The following is a 16,606-nucleotide window of genomic DNA, read 5'->3' as shown; positions in this document are numbered from 1 at the left end:
TCCCGAAGCCGACGTCAGTCATGATACCAGATAATCTGTTTTACAAAACGGCGTCTCCAGTGTACCAGATTCCGATTTCCGACAGGACACCGGCAACGACGCCGCCAGCTTCAGCAAGACACAGAACATTGAAGAAAATCATGAAGCCCGTCTTCTTCCCCTTCCTTTCCTTGGACCCTGACTTCATGACCTTGTCCAAGTCACGACGATGCCTGGTTATTGGGTACGTATTCAACCATGATGTGTTGACTCCACAGCAATGATGCTCCCTGGCTCCCTTGCTCTTTTCCCGGCCAAGCTTGGTTCTCCCTCGTTGCAACCTTGCTACTGTACCCTGGCATCGCCCTGTCTGGCGACCGCTAGCCTGGAAGCCGGTCAACCAGCTGGAAATTTCCAGCAACAGCGCAGCACCGACCGACCTTTTTCGGGGTACACGTATTAGTAGTCATAATACGTACTAGCTCATGAAGACGGACGGGAGCGTGTGCATCCGTGAGAAAAATGGACGACATGAGACCTCTCAAGAAGGAGTATAGTGGAACAAAACTGAAGCGTCTCATGAGGCTAAGTGATTTTTTTTGTTGTCGTAAGGTATTTTCGTAACGAAGAAGGGGTCGCGTCTTTTTGGCTTCTCACGACATCTGTCCACTGTCCACATTTTCTCACACTTCCACTTGTAACAGGGCCACCAGAGAGAGAGAACTGGAAACTTGGACCCCTCCCCAGCGTCGCAACCGATCCCCAGGACCCTAGCCTGGAAACCGCGATCGCCTTATGTTCATTTGTCTATTCTTTCCTGTGCTAATACCAAGATGTATCCATCTTTTTCTGCATAGCTTCATTTTCACAACATCATCCGTCCGTCTTCGCACCATGGAATCTGGAGCAGACCTGACCATCATGATATGATCTTGCCGCCAAAAAACGAGCATCTCCGGAACTGCCACCTAGTCTCTAGTGTAGTGTAGTGCTTAGCAACCAACCTACACATGGAACTTGAACCGGCAATCCACACCTGGGCTACCTACCACCGTAGCAAAACATCCGTTCAAATGAAAACCGTTTATTTGATGTCAATCATCGCCCACCCCAATCAAGTCAGTCACCACGATATTGTACGGATATAACAACCTGACTCTACAAACTCAAGTCTCAAACAAGCAACCTCATTAATTTTGTGTGTGACGAGATGCACACTTTGGGCTAGTGTAGTGTACGCTGTCTCGAAGGTGTGTACGCAAAGTGAGATCTTTCCAGGCTTGTCTCGGTCAAGAAAAAGAAACCCTGGATTCCGCAACGCACTTTGTCACTCCGGCATCTATTTCAGCTGCCTAGGTTTTCATCAAAAAAGCGCTGTAGAGTATTTCCCGCCGGCTTATAAATCCGGGAAACTCTTATCCATAATATCTCAATCAGCACTTGCGAAGCTCACGACAAGGTCGAAAGACATACAATTCAGCAAAAGATGGATTCACAACATCCGCCTTGTCCGTTATAGTAACTGGTTTGGTAGGTAGGTTGCGAATCTGGAGGAGCCCTGACAAATGGTACCTACACTACCGACTACTCAGCCTTTCCGAAATCACCCCGAATGGAGATCTTCCAGAGTTCCAGAGTTCCAGTGCCCCCCTCCCCTCCCTCCCCGTCCCAAAATCCAAACAAAACGGGCGATGCCCAACGAACGGCATTCTGTTCAAAACATGAGATTTTCTCCTGATTCGCATCTCAGCGATCGATTTCCCCATCTGCCCGTCTAGTGTACACTACCTTACCACAATCCATTTTTCTCCTTTTTCCGTCTTTCGGTTGAAAATGCAGATCCGAAAAAAGAAGGGAAAAAATGCTACACACGTGTACAAGTACACGGTCGATCTCCCCTGGTCTACCTACCTAGGTATCCCTCATGGCCGGGCTGACCAAGAGCCCCTGGTGTGATTGAATGCTTCTCAACCATTCTGTTCAACCGGATTCTTTTCCGCCGTTGCGCCCACAGTTCGTCCAGTTTGTTGTTGTTCATCGGACAACATCCTTTCCTCTACATCATGTCACTATCCTTCCCTGAGGCTCCTCCTCCGCCTTTCTCCTCCACAACTCACAGAACTGCTGTCTTTCCCGTCGTGTTCGTGCCAGCGTGCCTCGTTGCTAAACTGCTCAAGTCTCGCCAAAAGACAAAATAAAAACGAGAGTCTTGACTCCTTTATAAGAAATCCAGAGAACTACCTAACCAGTCGGTAACTACAATTAAACAATTGCTAAACAAGTTGCTCCACCACATGACGTCGGTTGTCGCACATTCAAATTTCCCTCCCCTGATAGACACTTACACACTAGACACCGATTACACCATGGCAAGACCTTTTGAATATCGACCTGTAAGGGAGGGCGGGAATACCTCCTACCTTGGCGGTAGCGTGGAACAGATATACAACACGTAGAGACACGTACACTTACATACATGAAGAGATGGATGGTATGGCAATCATGGCAATCATGGCACATCTATCTGCATGGCATCCATTCAGTTCCAGGACGGAAGGACAGACCCAAGGTTTGTGGTATGTACATATATATATGGGTGGGTGGTTGGCGTGGATCCAGGACCCCAAGACCCTTGAATAGCCTCCTCCATCGGGGATCGAGGGTATCTCGGTTCGTAGGTATGTACAATGCCATGATACTGCACATACCCGCCGGGATGCGAATCTTCTTCCAACCCCATTATTTCCAAGAACCTCGAAAAGCACACGGTGTAGCTGGAATCCAGTCTTCTGATCTCCACCATGTCCTATTGCAAAACGTAGGCATAAAAGGATAGCCCTTTGCTGTCGTAGAAGCTTTATAGCTGTTTATGTTTTTTTTATGTGTCAAAATAAATCGGCACGCGCGCCCGAGGGACGGTGTGGTGCGAGTGCATGGTATCTCCATCAAATTCAGATTTCCGCTCTTAACTTCGTGTGACTCCTCCTGCCTTCTTTTCCTACATAGCCAGGGCCTGATTTGCGTGCCCAAATGTTCCCCGTGCTTAACATGATCGATTCCCTTGCCCATCCCAGTCATTTCCTTCTCCTTCAATTGCCATCTCTATCCTAATTTCCAAATATCAATCACCCTCTTAACTCGAGGTGTGCTTTTCTTTCTCCCGCGCCCATCAAAGATCTCATATCCTTCCCAAGCCTGCAGGCTGCCCAAGAGAGCTTCTAGCTGCTAAACCGCTCCCGAATCAGCTGCTGAGATTCGGGGCCAAATTGCTGCAGTACGGGGTCGGGCGAGGTGCCAGTGGCTTGCAACAGACTCTTGACAGCGGCAATCACGCGGGCGAGAGTCTGTCCGCTCAGAACGTCCACCTCAAGCGCTTGTGCGACATAGTAGAAAGCCTTGGCCGGTTGCGAAATAACGACAGGATGTTGCCTGTTTTCGGGGTCAATATTTTCCATGTAGCCATGTCGGGACAAGAGACTTACTTTTCAATGAGCTGGGTCATGAAGGCATAAGCGTAGGGTGCCGCCTCCTCGTCGTTCAAGACGGGCAGTGTCTCAAACCACTGTGTCGCAACCTGGTCGGGGTTGGCGACTGAGGACGAGTTAAAATGCAGGATCTTGGCAATGGCAGCGCAGGCGTTCTCCGTCGCATAGACGTTATCCTCGATACGCGCATCTGGGATCTGCGTAGCCTTGAACAGAACCTCAACGGCTTGACCTACCAACGGCGCCCAAGCCTGGCCGCCATGGTGGGCAGCCACACCAATGCCATATGCCGCCGCCTGACGAATGGCGGGGGAGGCATCCTGGCAGCCGAGGAGCAGAGGCTCGGAGATGTACTGGGCGTAGTGAATGCTCTCCGCGCCACAGTACTCTAGAACATCATCCATGATGCACAATCCCCATTGTCGCTGCGTCGTGTCGTTGGAGCTCAGGAAGCTGCTATATGTGGCAAGCAGGCGGCTCCACGAGGGCAAGAAGCCTGCGCCGTGATACTTGAAGACGGCATGGAAGGCCTTGTTCATGTCCGAAAGGAGAGTTTGGTCATCCTCAATGGCCATCTGCATCTCTTCCGACTCGTCCTCACCATCTTCACCTCCCTGCTCCTCTTCGCGAGCGGCTGCCCGATCCTTGTAATCCTCGAGCGTCGAGTGAACGCCGTCGATGAACTTACCCATGTGCGTCTCATCCAGACAGGCAGTGCCGATAACCTCGATGGACTCGTAGAAGCATTGGTACATCTCCGCGAGCGTATCAATGGCAGGCTCGGCGCTAAGGACCTCGAGAAGCTGAACCACGGTGCTGGTCCACAACCCCTTGAGCTCGTTTGAATCGGGGCCGTACTGCTTCTTGTACGAAATGAGCAACTGCGGGACAAGCTTTGCCGACATATATCTGACAGGGTCGTGGAAAAAGAAGGCAAGGCCAGGAAGAGCAATCTTCTCCATGATATCCGCGACATATGGCGCAAAGTCACCCTCAAGGACCTGAGCATACACTACAAGCAGCTCGATGGCCATGTTCTTGTCATCCATGGTGCTGGTACGGATACCAATGGTCTTGCCCCGGAGGGGTACAAGCTCCCATCCTTCCTCGGTCTGTAGCTGCTCAATCTGCTCGTCGTCTTCCAAAAGCTGGATGTCGGCCTTGGCACTAGCGAGCTCGAGCAGTGGCGGCATAACCTCGGGCAGGTAGGGAAGGAAATCTCTGCCCAGGACACGGCACATTCTTCCCCAGCAGTGCATGAGGTACTGGGCCTGAGGATCGTCAGGGTCCGTGATGTTTTGCTGAATGCTGGCCAAAAGCTGCACCAGCGCCATGGCATCGGCGCCGAGACGCTCCTTTCCAACCGCAAGGGCAATCAGGGTGGCGCACTCCATCGCCTTGGCGCGGAGAAGGCGGACCTCCTTCTCATTCTCGCGCTGCAAAACGCCCATCAGCAAGGGCATGAGAGTATCATAGTACTTCGCAAACGCCTGCTCTGCGGCGTCAGCAATGGTGGCGATGGTGGACAGAGCCTGCTCCTGGACGTAACGCTTCTCGTTCTGGAGAAGCTGGAACAAGTGCGACAAGAGGTTGTCGAGGTAAGGCTCAAGGACACTCTTATCAGCCTCCTCGCAGAAGTTAACAAGCGCCGCAGCAGCATGCGACTTGACGCGTGCCTCGGGGGCATTAAGGACAGGCACAATGGCCGAAAGCACAATGTCGTAGTACTGCTTCTGCATAGTGGGAGCAAAGTCGGTGCTCATCTGGCCGAGAGCATTGCAGCCAGCCCAACGGACGCGGGGATGGGGGTCCTTGAGAGCCGGGACAACGAGGTCAAGAACCTGCCTCAACTCACCAATCATCTCCTCGCGGCAGCCTTCCGAAATAGCGGAAAGTGCCATCAAAGCAGCGTGACGGTCCCTCCAAGCCGGAGAGTTCATCATGCTAGGCAACCAGCCGAAGATGGGGCTAAGAATAGCGGCACCTCCAAGCTTGTTGGCCAGACGATCGAGACACTGCTCACCAGCGACATGGTTGGAGTCGCTCTCGTCCGTGTCAAGATCGTCGCAGCTAAGCCATTCGGCCGCATCATCGTCATCTTCGCCAAGATCCGTCATCAGACTCAGGCACTGTGTAATCATGTCCTTGGTGTAAGAAGCATCCTTCTTACACATGGACGGGGCGTAGTCGGCAAAGGTGGCCATAAGCTCCAGCGCATTTTGGCGGCAGAGGTCTGTGAGCTCCTTGTCTTGAATGACCGAAATGCTGAATCCAACAAGGGTCGAGAAGACGGTCTTGAACATTTTGGGGGAACTTTCGGCCAAGTCGATGAGAGCAATGAGGGCCTGGCTAAGATCGTCCGAATCTTGCGAATCCTTGATAGGAGGAAGAATGTTGAGGAGCTGAGGGAGGAGTTCAAAGTACTTGGCCTGGTTCTTCTTTCCTAGGCTGCGGAAGAAGGCCGCAAAAGCCTCCATGGCAGCAAGCCTGACGGCAACCGACTCGTCTGTGAAGGCCTTGGCGAAGGCCATAGCTACGGCATCCTGGTGTTGTTTCTCAATGATGCTAGGAGTAGCGTGGAAAATACGGAAGGCCGTCTCGCGCTTGCCAGCATCGGGTGCTTGGCTGAGGTTGAAGAGGGTCTGGAGTAGTTCGGGCCAATTTTGGTCGTTGTCATAATATTGCCTAGCAATCTCGGCGACTGCGTCACCAATTTTGTTGCGAACATTTCTGTCTGTCTCGGCAAGTATAGCCTCGAGGATCTTGGTGCGAACAGCGACAGCCTCCTGGTTGTCAAGGGAGAGGAACATATCGGTAGCAGCCTCGGAGGTCGGGGTGGCTTTGCGGGTCTTGAGCGTTATCCGGCGGAAGATGACGGCGGCAAAAGAACGGACCTGTCAAGGTACAAGAGAGAGTAAGTATATATGAACAGTGACGCGCTGAGGCGACCGGCCTAAGCAAAAGAGGAAGGCAAGAATGTCATACCGAAGCATCGTTTGATCCGGCAATCTGCTCAGCCAAGCCCATCAAGAGCAGGCCGGGCCGGGAGCTGGTCCAGTTGTTTTGCAAGTGCTCCTCAGCCTGAGAGCGAATGTTGTTGTCGGCCGACTGAAGAGCCTGGAGAAGCTGGCTCAGCTCGGCCGTGATATCGGCGGGAAGAACCGACATGATGAATGATGTTTGTTGCGAAGTAAGGGCCTAGTTGTGTCTGGTTGGTGCCGTGGGTCGGGGAGCAGAAGAGTGAATCGCAAATCACACTGCACTCCTTACACACAATGTGCGACCCTGGGGTGTCGGCGGCCGGTGGGCTCTGGAAAAGGTGGGATGTGGTTAACGATGATGGTCCAACAAACAACAGAACTCTTCGCCGAAATCGAATGCGGACTGAGGACTGGGAGAAGGCAGACCAGAGAGGACGGACTTGAGGTGGACACGGCGACTGTGCGGATGGGGGAAGGCGGGAAGCAGCTCAGATGCCAAGTCGATGATTTGGATTGACGACGGCGGAGAGCAGGGCGTCGACGATGGCTGTTGATAAGACCCGAAACTTGAATGGATCGAGTCGCGATAAAGGACGCGTCCGAAACTCGACTTTGCTCCAGTCAAAGGTGGATTTGGATTGTCGAGAATTCGTGATTGATGGCTCTGGACTGGTTCAAAAGGGTCGAGGGGAATGGTGGGCGCAAGAGGGGGAGGACCGTATGAAGAATGGACAATATTTTTTTTGGTTGGGTCTGGCCAACCCGAGCGCATGGAGGGGGCCGAGGGGCACACTGTAGGGTACAAGCACCTCTCGGCATAGCGTAGGTACCTACCTAGGGCGGGCAGGCAGACATTTGGATTCGACTTCAACTGGAACCCACCTCAATTAAGCGCTCAGGTTCCCGTCCAGTCACTAGCGCTTTGTTAGGGCGCAACGCTGTTTCCTATAGGATTCGCAGTAAATGACTATCTGACAACTATCAGAAGGCCGCTAAAGGACAGAGTGGGGCAGCAGCATCTTGCCCGTGTGTCCATCCGGCTCAGGCGTTCCTTCCCAAGCTCCCAGGGCCAGGGCGGCCCCAGCTTGCACAACTTTGGGCACGCCGTTTTTGTGATGATCATGATCAACGGCAAGGAAAAGCAGAAAGGCGATGGCTCAGCCCAGAGAGGGAGTGGCAAGAATGACGAACAGAGCCCGACTCATGAGCTCAAATATACGCTTGGTAATCGACAAAAAAAAGGTGCAGGCTTAGGCACCTTCAGTTCGCACCTCAGCCGTGCCCTGACCTTATTTCCTAGAGGTATGCATTGCACACCTCGGTGTGACAGTAGCAGGACCGCCTTGAATGAGGGGAGGCTAGTGCTTCCCGCGCATAGGCTAGACAGGGGCAACCCCGCACCATCACGTTAAGGCGGTGCTCCTGTCAGTTGTAGACTCAGGATACGTGCCGCGACTGGACCATCGTCATTGCTCTCCCGTTTCTGGGACTCAAGCAGGCGGACATTGCCATAGGTTCCTGTTGCTCTTGCCGCCTGCTCTCGACTGGTCAATGCTTTACTCGCTAGTTTTGTTTTCACCTTCTCTCTCTCGGTTTGGTCTGGACTTTGTTACTCCATACCTCTACACTTTCCTGTACAGGTACGCTTGGTCGCACAAAGACGGCGACAGCAACGATCCTGAAATCGCAGACAAGCTCGAACGCTACGTACCTACCTCTACGGACATATTAAACCTTCCGAATAGCAGAACCGACCACGACGGCAGCGGCCACATTGGAACTTGGCAAAGATACCAGTAGTAGCTTCCGTCATAGATCAATCTGCCAGTGTTCTTTCTCAGTTCCTTTGGTCTGATCCGCATCATCGCCGTGTCCGACGCGAGTGCCTCAGCTTACGTACAGTGTTACCCGATCAACCCAGCAACAACAATAACAATAACCGAAGTCGAAGTCTCGATGGAGTCCTCATCTGAATTCCCAACATCGCCCTCGTCAGGCACGACGGCCATCACCAACCCCGGCTTCCCGGTTTCTGACACTGTCTTGTCCGGTGCCTCGCTCCCGTCTCCTCCAGAACGCACCAGCTCTCAAGGTGGCGGCATCCCCTTGTCCAAAACAGCCAGCAATGTTTCCTCGCATTCGCATCGCCAGAGCTTCGCTGAGAACCAACGTCATCCGCCTCCCTCGCCGCGTACACAGAGACACCCCTCCTTCACACAGCAAGCAATTCAAGACCTGATGAATCATCCGCCGCCGAACCGCCATCAAAACCCTCGCTATGTCGGCCGCGATTGGCGGGATGTTGCCGTTGGCGAGTTATTGCAGCCGGATGAGGTCAAATGGGCGGAACTGGACATGAGCATCCAGGAGGCGACCAAGGTGCGATAGTACTTCTGTGCCCATCTGAATCGTTGGACTGGGTCCTTGCTGATAAAGATTATGACTTACCATCCAGACCCTCTTTCAAAGTAGTCCGAACAATGTCGTTCTTGTCCGCCAGGACTCGTCCTCCAAGGAAGCGATGTCTACCTTCGACCACAGTGATCTCAATGCTTACCTGTTGGCCGTGGTAGGCCTCGCAAAGCCCGAGGAAGAACAAGTTGCTCTATATAGGGACATTTCCGTCAAAGCCCAGTCTCAAGAAGAGATTCCGTTACGCGACCTCCAACCCATCTTTCGCAAGGAGGAACTGGTGAAGATCCCGGCCGAGTCCACCCTCGACAAGGCCATCGAAGTGTTCGGAGGCGGCGTTCACCGTATTCTGGTGACCAACAAGGACTCGGAAGTGGTGGGTATTCTGAGTCAGTTGCGCCTGCTCGAGTTCTTCTGGAACGAGGCAGTCAACTTTCCCTTGATTGATCGTCTCTACACGATCGTGCTGCGTGATCTTCAGATTGGGACGCAGCAAATCATTGCCGTCAAGTAAGCCAACTCCGCTTTACCTACCCAGGGCGTCCGGTTTCAGAAAACAACATAGCTAACAACCCCTAGCGCCGATGCTCCTCTTGCGGATGCTCTCTTCCTCATGAGCTCCGAGGGTCTCACGTCCGTCGCGGTTGTTGATAATGGCCATAACGTTGTTGGGAATATCTCCACCGTTGACGTGCGCCACCTGACCAACGCCAACAGTCTGCCTCTGCTCAAGGCCTCATGCATGCATTTCATCAGTGTTATCCTCTCCGAACGCGGTGTCGAGCACGGTCGTGACTCCTTCCCGGTTTTCTACGTTAACCCGTATTCGACACTCGCTCACACGGTTGCGAAGCTGGTTGCGACGCAATCTCATCGTATGTGGGTAGTCGAGTCCGCTTCGCCGTCGCCCAGCGCCCCAGCTACGCCTTTACTGCAGGCCTCCTCCAGCTTGCCTCCCCTTTCAACGTTGTCACCTCCGGCTATTTCGCCCGGAAGAACGGGTAGTCCGACCCCTGGCTCGGCAACCGTTGTTGTGCCTCCACCAGGTGCTATCACGACGTCGACGCCTCAGTCGCCGTCAACCCAAGGACCATTTTCCTCGGTTCCGGCTTCGGCGCTGCCGGGTGCTGGACTGTCAGGGCGATTGACGGGTGTGGTATCGTTGACGGATATCCTGAACCTGTTTGCAAAGTCGAGTGGCCTGAGACCGTTGGACCCTAGTGAGCAACGCGCCAGGAGAAGACGGAGTTCGAGCTCCTCGGTCCGGCCCACGCTGGACATTGGAAGAGAGAATGGAAGAGGAAGCGTTGATTCCCGAAGGTGATGATGTCACGATATTAACAGAAAAAGAAGAATAACCACCAGTCTGGACAAGTCGAGGAGGCAAAGTTGACGAGTATCTGATATACACGAAACGGATAGATGCAAGGAAACAGAAGAAGGGGATATATACAGTGTTGTTCAGTTGCGTTATCATTCCAATTTTACCCTCCCTCCCCGTGTTCTTTCTCTACATGGATGGGTTCAGAATATCTGATCGCGGCGTCTCAGGACGGGACTGAAAACGAAACCAATAGTAACAAATTCTCTTATAACTATTAAGTACCTAGTGCAATGAAAAGATGATGAATCATGCACGCATACAATCAAGTCTAGAGTTGCCATGTAGTGATTATGTTTCGACGTGACACTCTTTGAAACTGTATATTCTACTCAGTTGGCCATGAATCCTTGCCTCGTTGTATATCAGGACTTGGAGGCGTGTGTATAGTGGTGACAACATCACCTTCTTACTGAAGATACTGACTGATACGAAGGTGAGTGAGGGGGGACAGGTAGAAGCACCCTTGTGATCAATCTTCCTTCACTCGCGAACTTGGTCCCTATTCATTGGATACGACTCATTCTTCCAAGCAGGTAGTAGACTATGGACCCGTGCGTCCACCCATGACTTTGAATCCCTAGACCAACCAGCACGTCACTAACTCCAGCTTACACCGACCGGATTGCTCGCCCGCTATATTGCTCCTTTAATACCTCCCGCTTTCGGAGTGTCCGGGTATCCAAACAGTGGGCTTCCTTGCCTCTCTGCTTCTGTCTCTGACTGTGCCTCTCCTCCTGCCTCTGTTTCTGTCTCTCCCTCTCCTTCGACCTCGACCTGGACCTCGATCTTTATCCTGCTCTCCCCGATGTTGAAGCCGCCTACTTTCTAAAGCTTCTTAAGAACCCACCACGTATCAAAGGGAAACATCGCAACAGGGGTATCTATCTATCTATCTATCTATCTATCTATCTATCTATCTATCTATCTATCTCATGCAGCATACATGGTAACGCCCCATCCGTCATTATTCCACGACCAACGCTTTACCCCCCTTCCTTGGTTCTAAGCAGCAACTAAATTAATTACAGGAAACTAAAACAGTACTGGCACAGGTATTACAGCCCTTTCCCACGTTTGAGTGGGCTGAGAGCTGAGGGAGTTGGTGTGCTAAATCTCGCTCTGTCGCAGTAGGTATGGACTTGGAGGAGGTGGTATTGAGGGGCACTGTCGAATGATGGAGGTGAATGGTCCAGCAGATGAAGGCATGACTTCAGGTCTCGAGGATGTGAAATGGCCAAGTGAGACCACACTTGCCATCTAATCGACCCCCATGCTCTGACTCCAGTCGAACTTGGGATCGTCCTCGGTTATCCCATCAAGCCTTAACCCGTCATCGTCGGCCTTGGCAGCACCGATTCGTCGAGCTGCGGGCTCATGAAGGTCATGTGTAGAACTTGATGTGTTCCCGTTGTCATCATTCTCGCTTTCTTCATCCGACTCCGGAAAGCTTCCCGCCATCTTCAGACTCATCCCCCTTTCCCGCCCTCGCATATGCGGAGGCAGGTGGTCGTCATCATTGCCCACATGAGAGACACTCCACCTTCTCCCCGATGAGAATGGCGCTGCTGCCGCTGCTGGTGGTTTCTGTTGCTGGTGAAAACCTGGACTGTCCTCCGTCTCGTCCGAGAGATCCCACTGCACAGGTATCCTCTCGCCTCCCTCTCCGGATCCCAAGACTGCGCCGCTCTTTTGGCCAGCAGTAATACGCGCCGCAACGGTGAGCATGAGACTCATCAAATGCGTGGGGGGTGCCATCAGGATTTCGAAGGACTTGTTGATAACTGTCATGGGTAGCTTGCGCACTACTTCGAGCTTGCTGGAGGAGAAAGAAGGTGCCCTTTGACGAGGGGCAAATAATTCGGCAGCGCGTGGTAGGGGGGAGAGCGCTCTCCTGCTGGGGGATATGCTGCTGCTTGTTGTTGCGCGGCCGCGGATGAGCGACCGACGACGGGTGAGGGAGGGAGATGGGGACCGCGAAGTCGGTGATGCATTGGGCGACGGAGTGACCAGTATTAGTCCTGCGGTTGTAGGACTACATGGTGAGTCGATGTCATGGGTAGAAGAGGGAGCTCTGCCGTCAAAGGTGGAGCTGGAGATGGCGCTTCGATCCACTGCTATTGGGCTGGTATTCGATGTCTGGGGAATGTTAGATCGATTTCCCGTATCTGACATAAGGGTTGAATGGTCGTCTGCTGGTTCGCTGTTCTTCCCAAGTAGACCTGAAGGAGACGTCGGCTTGGATAGAGGTGGGGAAGGGGGAAGAATATGAGAGTTACATGATCGTACACTGTGGAAAGAGTCGCGGGAGGTTACCGAAGACAGGGATCCGGCCATGTCTGGCGCATGGCCGTCCAGTTGATGTATGGATGGCTCGGTAGAGTGCGGTACAGTTACCAATGTTAGCTGAGGAGGTGCGACAACAGAATGACTAGTTTGCTGGCCGCTCGGTATAAGAGGAGTCTTTGTGAAGCTCCGCGAGGAAGCCTCTGGCTGCTGTGGTTCCTCCTCCGGCTGACTTGTGAGTGTGATGTCGGGTACTGGAACGGCGTTATCCTCCTGTATCCTAAACAAATCATCGCTGGCGGGTAAGGCCGACTGGCTCGTGGTGCCAGTTGCCCTTCTCTTGCGCACTCTGATGGTGTCATCTTTGGGCGGGCCCCGGTGTACACGGGCTATCTGGGCGGGTATCGTGATCGCGCTGACCGGAGTTGGAATGGTGGATTCACTAGATCTCCTAGCAGGAGTCCATGGCCTCTTAATAACCGGCGTCTGTGGGCGTTCGGGTAGCTCGACGGTGAAGGATCGCTGGAAAGGGCATTCGGTCTTTTCGAATTGTAGGATTTGGTCAAAAACCTCACGTAAAAGTTGCGCGCGTTGTATATCCTCCGGGTCTTCGACAGGCACCTCGATGCGCCAGTACTGAGGCCTCCGAATTTGTAGGATGAACTTGCTTGAATCCTCGTCAACACACCAAGCCTGGCTTTTTGGGAATATCGGTTGGAGGGCGGAACCACAGTTGAGGAAGGTAATTGAGCCAGGGGCACGGTAGATTCTGAAATGTCCTGTAAATATGATGTTGTTAGACTGCCGTAGCCGTAAATGCTCCTCCCGTTTGGAGACATACCGACAGCAATAGTTCTTTCCAGGTGGGAAGACCACGGTAGAGAGCCCGGCTCGACGCCGGTAGGAGTATCGGGAGGAGTGGGACCGAGGGTCAGGGGTCGGCTTCCAGCGGTAAAGGATGTGATCTTGACGGAAGGGTGGTCGTAGAGGGTATCAACCAAGGCGTTGCTTGTCTCTCCTGCAGACGTAGATGGTCTTTGGATATGAGAGCCGATAGGCGCCGTGAAGTTGCGGCGCGGAACCGTATCGGCAAAGGGATTCGAGAACTCCATTGTTCGCAGGTTTATGATGTCGCGGAAAGCATTGTGGCTCGGAGGAGAGATGGCTAGGCTCAGCACATGGGAAGGCCACGGTCGGAGCGAAATCGGAGGCAACAATGGGGTGCTGGTCGTCGGCGCGTTCGTAGTGTTTCTATCAGGATGAGTCGCTGAGGATGTCTCGATAGAGTTATGGCACGATTCTCGATGTCTGGTCGGCCGACGTCACAATGCTACGCTGTGTCAATATTGGCGTGTAGGTAGGCTCAGTAGGTATCGAGTAGGAATCGGAAAGCAACAACAAACAGCTGGCCGAGAAGAGCGAAAGTCGGACTGGACAAAGGGGATTGATTCTAGGGGCGCGGAAAACGTGGAAAGAATTATTTCGATAAATTAGGCTGGACGACTAGTTCCAGGTAGTGTCCACGTAGGGAAGACGCAGTGGCCATCGGCAGGCTGGATGCGCTAACGCAAGGGGAGGGGATTTGGATATTGGAGGGACCCGCTTTGCTTGATGAGTGACGGACAGATTCTGCTATCCGCTCGCTCTTTCTTTATGTCAATGCAGAAAGCAATGCGCTGTTCCCGCCATGTACCGTCATCCGATCTCCTAGGCATAGGTATAACGGGCCGTTGTCGTTGATGGTGTTTATCTTGGTGAACCTGCATGATGAGGCCTAGCCGTTACCATGGAGAGCTCATGGCGGCTGTTAGAGGTTTACCTACAGCACCCTTTTGGTATTAGCGCGACGTCGATCACTCCGGGCCCTCCGAGCACGGTCCACAGAGCGGGCACGGTGGGCTGTTGACATCATCTTTGGCATGTGCAAAGACAGGACAGGGGCTCAAGCTCTCAACTCTTTCCCGTACCATAGTCGTGCATTCTTCCCCTCTATCACAGGGCGTTTGTCGCAATCACATTTTCATCCGATCCAAGCTCCAAACGACTTAACGTCCGGACGAACGGACACACCCACACCCACACCCGACATTCCATCGCCATGGCTACCGCCAACAGGCTCGAGAGGCGGCAGTCTTTCGACGTTGTAGCTGAACAAGTAAAACGAAAGTTCGACATTTCCCACTTCGACCTCAATGCCGTCATCAGAGGTGTCCAGTTGACGCTTGTTGGTGGTATGTTATAACTCCTGCCTCTCGATCTTCCTGCGCGGTGCGCCTATCCGTCAGGTCTTGCCCGTCCATGATGCCAATGCCGCCTACTAACTGACATCTTTGTGTCTACCTAGCCCAACGGGCATTACAGAATCCTGGCATCTTTACCTCACGACACTATAAACAAGCCGCCATTGCCGTAGCTGCTGGCGTTCTCATCCGCTTGCTGATATCCATACCTGTATGTGAAGTTCTTCTCCCTCGCCCCGTCTCGCGTGCGTATGGTTGCCCATTCTAACATGCCTTTTCTTAGATTATCGGCATCAGGGTCTTACTCTGGTTCCTGTCCTTTGGGATTGATCTAAGCAATGCTACCTGGGACGACAAGTTGGTCGGCGGCCTTGGCTTCGTCGAGGAACACGTTCTTCAAGCGCCCCTATTCTTTATGAGCTTGATGCGCTATGTTACTCCGACGTTGGATGATCTGTTTGTTTCCATATGGCCACACCTCTACTCCTCGGACAAGTCTGTTAACCAGCTGCCCTACAGATTCATGGACTCGATCAGATGGGTCGATACAACCTATGTCAACAAGCATAAGCACGACCAAGACCCCAGCAAGCTTCGGTCCATGTACTATCCCAACCTGCGCCAATACACGGCCAGAGACGGGACCACGAACTCGACAAGCACCGCCGAGAATATCTCCATGTTTATCTACCGCTTCGCCAGGAAAGGTGCTATCTCGCTCGCCGTCTTTGCGGCCTCATACCTGCCTTATGTTGGCCGTTTCGTCCTTCCAGCAGCCTCTTTCTGGACATTCAACAGGGCTGTTGGTCTTGGCCCCGCCTCTGTCATCTTTGGCACCGGCGTCCTCCTCCCCAGGAGGTACCTCGTCATCTTCCTGCAGAGCTACTTCGCCTCGAGGAGTCTTGTGAGGGAGCTTTTGGAGCCGTATTTTGCCAGAATTCGGTTTACCAGTGAGCAAAAGAGAAAGTGGTTCCGCAGCCGTGAGGGTCTCCTGTTTGGCTTCGGTATTGGATTCTACATCCTTCTTCGTGTTCCCCTTCTTGGAGTATTGATCTATGGTATTGCTGAAGCTGTGAGTTATCCCACCTCGAGCCTTGTGAGATGTAGTGCTGATCCCGATGATACAGAGCGCCGCCTATCTGATCACCAAGGTATCCGACCCGCCTCCGCCGCCATCAGAGTCCAGCGGGTTCGCCGAGAGCCAACTTGAATGGAGGAACAAGCAGAAGTTCCTCAGCCTGTCGTTGGCAAACATGGACAGCATTCATGATAAGCCGCCTCCATATTCGGCAGTTGACCCGCATCCCAAATCCGAGCTATAAACTCAAAGTCTGGGCGACCTAACCGCAACCTAACACCACTGGTGTAAGGCGGCGTAGAAACGACAAAGCGACTCCCGATCCTATACAACACAACCCTTAAGCATAAGTCAAATCGCACTCTTCACATAGATCATTGGACTTTCTCGATATCTCGATAGTGCATGTCGTCAAATTTCGCCAAGTAGATGTAGGCACGAATAGACAACATCTGTGTATGCCCACTATCCAGGAATACTATGACAAACCAGATACAATCATACATTCGAAGGTCCATAGATAGACTTACATTGCCACAATTACCACAACATTTAGAAGCACAAATATTTCCATCCGGATGCTTCTTTCCTATCTTATCGCCTCTGCCTATGTTGAACGGGAGTAGCTCGGCTTGAACGGAGGGGCGATGCGGGGCGCGGGAACAACGCGGGTGTTATTCGGGATGCGATAAGGTTATCAATATCTACTTAGCTCCAATGGATCCTCATTTTGGCACGACGGACAATAATCGTGACGCCCATAT

General features: G+C 52.7%; 4 protein-coding genes across 4 annotated transcripts; 2 read left to right on the top strand and 2 right to left on the bottom strand.

The window, feature by feature from the left end:
- Positions 1 to 1,361: 1,361 nt before the first annotated feature.
- Positions 1,362 to 7,214, bottom strand: SMAC4_03526 (uncharacterized protein). Its single transcript, XM_003351175.2, has 3 exons — positions 6,450 to 7,214; positions 3,462 to 6,358; positions 1,362 to 3,408 (listed from the first exon to the last, which is right to left on the bottom strand). Exons 1-3 carry the CDS (start codon positions 6,630 to 6,632, stop codon positions 3,198 to 3,200), a joined length of 3,291 nt encoding a protein of 1,096 aa, XP_003351223.1. The 5' UTR covers positions 6,633 to 7,214; the 3' UTR covers positions 1,362 to 3,197.
- A 552-nt stretch (positions 7,215 to 7,766) lies between these two features.
- On the top strand, positions 7,767 to 10,555 carry SMAC4_03525 (uncharacterized protein). Its single transcript, XM_024655426.2, has 3 exons — positions 7,767 to 8,824; positions 8,901 to 9,367; positions 9,437 to 10,555. Exons 1-3 carry the CDS (start codon positions 8,402 to 8,404, stop codon positions 10,179 to 10,181), a joined length of 1,635 nt encoding a protein of 544 aa, XP_024511314.1. The 5' UTR covers positions 7,767 to 8,401; the 3' UTR covers positions 10,182 to 10,555.
- A 177-nt stretch (positions 10,556 to 10,732) lies between these two features.
- Positions 10,733 to 14,173, bottom strand: SMAC4_03524 (uncharacterized protein). Its single transcript, XM_003351173.2, has 3 exons — positions 13,366 to 14,173; positions 12,528 to 13,303; positions 10,733 to 12,377 (listed from the first exon to the last, which is right to left on the bottom strand). Exons 1-3 carry the CDS (start codon positions 13,634 to 13,636, stop codon positions 11,499 to 11,501), a joined length of 1,926 nt encoding a protein of 641 aa, XP_003351221.1. The 5' UTR covers positions 13,637 to 14,173; the 3' UTR covers positions 10,733 to 11,498.
- Positions 14,174 to 14,451: 278 nt separating this feature from the next.
- SMAC4_03523 (uncharacterized protein) lies at positions 14,452 to 16,581 on the top strand. Its single transcript, XM_066089966.1, has 5 exons — positions 14,452 to 14,755; positions 14,869 to 14,975; positions 15,048 to 15,220; positions 15,284 to 15,836; positions 15,892 to 16,581. The coding sequence occupies exons 1-5, from the start codon at positions 14,623 to 14,625 to the stop codon at positions 16,084 to 16,086; spliced, it is 1,161 nt and encodes a 386-aa protein (XP_065947520.1). The 5' UTR covers positions 14,452 to 14,622; the 3' UTR covers positions 16,087 to 16,581.
- Positions 16,582 to 16,606: the final 25 nt, after the last annotated feature.

This window comes from Sordaria macrospora, chromosome 6 (genome assembly GCF_033870435.1).
Source record: "Sordaria macrospora chromosome 6, complete sequence".
In the NCBI taxonomy this organism is placed as follows: Eukaryota; Fungi; Ascomycota; class Sordariomycetes; order Sordariales; family Sordariaceae; genus Sordaria; species Sordaria macrospora.
This window is presented reverse-complemented; position numbering and strand designations above follow the sequence as displayed.